The sequence below is a fragment of the Sinocyclocheilus rhinocerous genome, unplaced genomic scaffold (assembly GCF_001515625.1).
Source record: "Sinocyclocheilus rhinocerous isolate Xijiao unplaced genomic scaffold, SAMN03320098_v1.1 scaffold295, whole genome shotgun sequence".
Classification (NCBI taxonomy): domain Eukaryota; kingdom Metazoa; phylum Chordata; class Actinopteri; order Cypriniformes; family Cyprinidae; genus Sinocyclocheilus; species Sinocyclocheilus rhinocerous.
This window is the reverse complement of record NW_015647035.1, coordinates 317,474-323,473: the sequence shown is the minus strand read 5'-3', so window position 1 is coordinate 323,473 and position 6,000 is coordinate 317,474. Positions and strand designations below refer to the sequence as shown.

General features: G+C 34.6%; 1 protein-coding gene across 1 annotated transcript in view; it reads right to left on the bottom strand.

Moving 5' to 3' along the window:
- Window positions 1-2,395, bottom strand: part of LOC107708411 (uncharacterized) — a 28,651-nt gene extending 26,256 nt beyond the window's left edge. The window contains exon 1 of the mRNA XM_016512626.1: window positions 2,049-2,395. Within this exon, the coding sequence (XP_016368112.1) occupies window positions 2,049-2,127 (79 nt within the window). The 5' untranslated portion in view covers window positions 2,128-2,395. The remainder of the gene's footprint in view (window positions 1-2,048) is intronic.
- Window positions 2,396-6,000: the final 3,605 nt, after the last annotated feature.

Genomic DNA, 6,000 nt, shown 5'->3' with positions numbered 1-6,000 from the left:
CCCCCCAGCATCTGAACAGCAATATAAAAAATATGTGTTATTTTAGTATAACTGGTCTACAGAATATTTTTTATCTTATATATTTTCTGGTTTTTCTTTCATTTTAGTTAATGATTTTTATGATTTAATTTTGTTGTTTGTTAAGTTTATTTGTTTGTTTGTTTATAGTTATCTATTATAACCCTGAACACATAGCAACACCCTAGTGACCACCCAAAAATCCCTAGCATAATGGGGGCAATTTTTTATGGGCAAACCCATATTCAAACTAAACACTTCCCAATGAAATAGTAAATGAAAGTCAAATCCTTTGACTTTTTTCTTTTTTCCTCCTGAATTGCTCTTTGCTGAAGGAGGTGACAGAGGCCAGATATCAGGTTTGACGAGGTACGAAATACAGTCATACACCTTTTTTTCTCCCTTCTTCCTAATCTGAAGCCAGCAGACCTTTAGTGCCTTACACCTCTCTGTCTCTCTCATCACAATGCCAGAACATTTTTCCCTGCACTCTTTCTGTGCTCCAGCAAGGCAATGGTTTTGACCCTAAGGAGACTTTCCAGAAGCACATTATCAATGTGAACTGAACGGGCCAGTCCTTCATTATCTAACACCATTAGGATAAGGCAAGAATGTGCGGGAGCAGTAACATCAGTCAAGCCTTCAGGCAAACTCACCCCACTCTTCTCCCTTCATTTACTTAAAAATACCCATGAAATTGTTGATTTCTGAGGAAATTGTTGATTTTTGAAAAGTAAGATTTCATTTTCTACTTACAGTTTTCCACTTGTGACAAGTTCTGCAAAATTGGTATCTCTCTTCTTGTCCCTTCAGGTCAGTTTCACATCTGTATTACCTGACTAAGTCATGTGTGTCAGTGATTTCAAACACTGGCTGATCTTTCGCATGAAGAATTTGACTACAGCTGTGCCTGGTTGCAGTTATGAGTCACATATAATATAACTCAAGTAGAGGAGAAGAGCCCCGCTCATGAAGCTGTCACCACTAAAACATTCACATCTGATATCACTCAGGTTGAAACACCTGTGTGACACTCTCCTCCCATTGTCTTCCATCACTCTAACACACATACTAATCATCTAAACTGTCATTTATAATGAATCACACCCGCTTATTGAACTAATTCAGTCTGTATAAAAGATAAACAATCACATTAGAAATCCTGTCCATTGCTATCTGCTTTATAAGATTTCTGTTACAACCAAACACAGTAACACTTTAGATTAGGGAACACTATTTACTATTAACTAGCTGCTTATTAGCATGCATATTACTAGTATATGGCTATATATATATATATATATATATATGAAAATTTAAAAGAGACTAGTAAACTGTCTAGTTATTGCAATTATGCTTTCAATTCATTTCTAGACTAAAAAGTTGTTATTTGACTTTTTGTATTGATATAACTGGTATTTTTGGTTTTGCTACATGTTTATCGACTGCTAACATGATGTGGATGTGTATGAAGATGTCTGAAACAAGAACCTAAGACTGAACAATCCCTTCTGTTGACAATTGCAATTGCATAAGATAAAGTCTAAGATACTGCTGTGATTTACACTAAAACAAAACAAATGGCTCATAAATTCTCTCATTAAGCTGATGTTTGATTTGAATTTCTTTCTTGAATTAAACGATTTCCACATGTTTTTTTTCCAAAGCGGCACTAACAACTGTAGTTAAAAACAAAATTCTGTGTATATGTAATAAAGTGTGTGGCTGAAGCTTGTGGGTTTTCTATATGAGCACAGCTTTGTGAGCTAACTTTATTGAAATGACATCAGCTCAGCTACAATACCTGTGGAGCTCATCTGATGATAGTTAAATGGCTGTTTTTGAAGATAACCCCGACCATGTTCAACCAAGCAGATGATGCCTCAGAGTTCAAATTACAGGTTTCTAAATATCCTCCTCCAACACCTCAGCCAGACAAATTACTACCTGTGCTGCACATCCAGGTGTTGCATAGAGCTGACGCAATATGACTCCATATCCAAAGCAGAAGCATGAATCACGCCACTTACCTTTTCTCCACGGGGCAAGGATGGTGAAAGACTTGTGCCAGCTGAACACCATGCTTGGTTTCCTCTTCTTAAGACTCATCGTGGATGCCCAAAACTTCAGTAGTTTTCAGTGTCAAGAGGAAGAAACCCCTCCTTGTTGGCTTATTCAAGCACAACTCATACCTTACTGCTGATTGATCTTCCTTCTTCTGAATCGAGTGCTCAAATAGTTCAAATGCTCCAGGAGGGTGTGCTGCTTGGGGTATATCCAGTTTTAAACATATTGTCAGAATAGTTTGAGACAGGAGTGTATGTGAGAGACAGAGGCTGGTTGTGAAGGAGTGTGTGCTGTCCTCTCACTGAGGAGAACGAGCAGACTGCCTACAGCAGGACCATCAGCAGCTGGAGGAGGGGTGACGGATCGCCAGATGGAGGGAGGGGAAAGACTTCGGAGAAAACCTTTGTGCGTGTGTGTGTTGAGAGAGAGAGACAGGGAGAGATAGTGGGAGAAGTTGGAAAATGTGTTTTGCAATCATATGCCAGTGAATAAGAAGTTCTTCTCAGAAGACATTCCTTCAGGAATCCACCTCATTAAAGCCAACATACTGTTATTGAACAAACTATATCCACCAAACTCAGCACAATCCTTCAGGCTGTTCTGTCATTATAAATTACACATAGCTTTCCCATAGTGGACAATCAAAATTCTCAAAGAATAAATTAAAGAATCTCAATCCCCATACTCCTACTACAACAGTCTGACTTTATTTTAATTTGCCTTATTTTTTCTTTCATTTTAAGTTACATCCAACACACCCTTATGAAAAGATGTGTAAATGATTGTATTAAATGTCTGCTTGTAGTGGTTTAATTTTTTTTCTTACAGATAATATAATATTAATGAAATAAATGGCCACCAAAGCGTACTTAGAGACACTTTCTTGTAGCTGTTTCTTAACACACTTAAGTACAATTTTAAGTGCACTTAAAAATAATTCCAATTTGTAAGTTTTACACAAAGTATATTATGTTTAATAATCCTTTGTCATGTTTAAAGTACACTTATTTTGATGTGTTGACTAACATACTAAGGCACGTGTAAAAAATACTTGATTTTAACTTGTGTGTTTTTTATATTACATTTAAATTGACTATATTTTAAAAGTACTAAATTGCAACATTACAAATGTGTAACTAAAAATGTATTTAAATAGATGACATAGAAGTTTCAAAAGAAATTACATTAAAGTATATTTAAGTTTACCATAAATGCTTATCAGTACATTCGGAAGTACTCATTAACCATATTTAAATAATAATAGAAATAATTATGAAATTAAAAATAAAAATTTATTTATGTCCTATTTAAGTGGGCCAAAAAAGTGCCTTAACGTTTAGCTAATTGCATTTAATATAAATTATAGTATAATCCATTTTCATTTGATTGCAGTTTACAATCAATTAAGTGTCTGGAAATATTATATTCAGTTAAACTTAAGCATTACCCTTTTTTTAAATAATGCTAAAGCGCACTTCTTTTAAACGAGATTTTGCAATTTTTTCAAGCCAACATTTAAAGTTTGACTTGAGACAATACCAAAAGAAAATAAAAAAGAAATATGAAACTGATAATATCTTCTCACTAATAGACAAACATATTTAGGCACATTAAAGACACTGAGATGAAAGAAAATTGATTATCTTTAAAGGGGTCATATGGTGCTGCTAAAAAGAGCATTATTTTGTATATTTGGTGTAATGAAATGTGTTTATGCGGTTTAAGGTTCAAAAAACACATTCTTTTCCACATACTGTACGTTATTGTTTCTCCTCTATGCCCCGCCTTTCTGAAACGCCTCGATTTTTACAAAGCTCATCGTTCTGAAAAAGCGAGGTGTGCTGTGATTGGCCAGCTATCCAGTGCGTTGTTATTTTGGCCGAATACCTCAAGCGTGTGACGGAAATGTTACGCCCCTCACCATACTGTTGATGATGCCCTGTCTGGCCGGAGCTATGATTCAAAAACATGAAAACTCATTATAAACGAGGCATTCGTTGCATCCAGTGGGGACATAATTATGGATTATAATGACTTATACTGTCTTTTAACGCGTTGCATCGCGCCGCGTAAACATAAAACCATGTCTGCATTTGTGATCGGAGAAATGACAAACAACAAGCGCTACTCTACACTACCCAAAAAACGTATATAATATATTTATTATATATTCACACCTTTGTTTGCCGTTGAGGTGGACATACGAAAGTTCATTTGGAAGTATGAGAAGTTAATCATTTTCAGATTTGCACCAGTGACGTATTGAATATTTTCTTTTTCTTTTTTTTTTTGCTTCACTTTTGATGTCACTAACAATGATTCACTGATTCGTGTGATTCTATTGTTTCAGAAGAGAATTATGCTTATTACTGGAATTATCACAGGTGGAAATAGAATCGAAAGGAAAAATGGATCAGTGAATTGGAGGGGGAGCGAGCTACAAATTACAGGGGATTTTCAGTGTCACCTTTAATTCTTGTTTCAACGTGCACAGCCAACCCCTTAGACCCCTTAAAATCAAACTGTACAAAACTTAAAGGGACAGTTCACCCCAAAATGCAAATTCTGTAATAATTTTCTCACCCTCATGTTGTTCCAAACCTCTCTGAATTTCTTTCTTCTGCTTAACACGGAAGAAGATATTTTAAAGAATGTGGGTACCCAAACAGTTGTTGGTCCCCATTGACTTCCATAGTATGGAAAAAATACAGTGGAAGTCAGTGGGGACCAGAAACTGTTTGGGTACCCACATTCTTCAAAATATTTTCTTTTGTGTTCAGCAGAAGAAAGAAACTCATACAGGATTGAAGGAGAGTAAATGATGACAGAATTGGCATTTTTGAGTTAACTATTCCTTTAATATTGTAAAATAGACGCTGACCAGTGAATACAGGGTTCCAGCCATGATAAAAAAATACACAATATATATATAGTAACAGCTATGATGCAAACCATTTTCATCATCTCTGCATATTTATTTATTTATTTGTGTTACATAATTTTCTATAAAGACACTTAATGGATTTACTTAATAATTGTAATAGGTTGTAAGTGACTTTTGATATATTCACAATTCAGCATATACCTTTTTGCTGAAATGCAGAACTGCATCTGGGTAAATGACAAAATTCATGATAAGAACGTTTCTTTTTCCATCAAGAAAATTTCACTTAATGAAGTGCCGTTTTTAAAATACTTTGTCTTAATTTTAGTGTTTTTCACAAATGTTTTATTTTTTTTTGCAATTCATTGAAATAGTTCTATGGTTATTACATTTTTATGATGGTTTTAATACAATTTTCACTACAAAAATCCTAAGGTTTCTCAGTTAATATGAAGTCATAAAATAGCTCTAAATAATAAGAAAAGAAATAGTTAAAAAATAATTTTAGAGATTTAATGAACTACTTTTTACAGGATTTTCTCAAATAATACTACTTTGTTTTGAAGTGTTATATTTCATTAAACTGTAATTTTGTCCTCATTTATCTCACAATGCTAGTTGACTGACTCTAGGCAGGATTGTAGTTCATTTCATCTCATATCCCTTCGTTTGCCGTTGAGGTGGACATACGAAAGTTCATTTGGAAGTATGAGAAGTTAATCATTTTCAGATTTGCACCAGTGACGTATTGAATATATATATATTTTTTTTTGCTTCACTTTTGATGTCACTAACAATGATTCACTGATTCGTGTGATTCTATGGTTTCAGAACAATGCTAGTTGACTGACTCTAGGCAGGATTGTAGTTCATTTCATCTCATATCTCTCTCTGATTCATGCACATCTCACATCGCCTTATGGGAACAACAGAGCAGTTTATTACTGTATAAGACCGTCATGAGATTCTCAGGGAGCAAAACAAGCAGAGATGTTAATAAATGACTTGAGAGCTGTATATCTTGGCATATT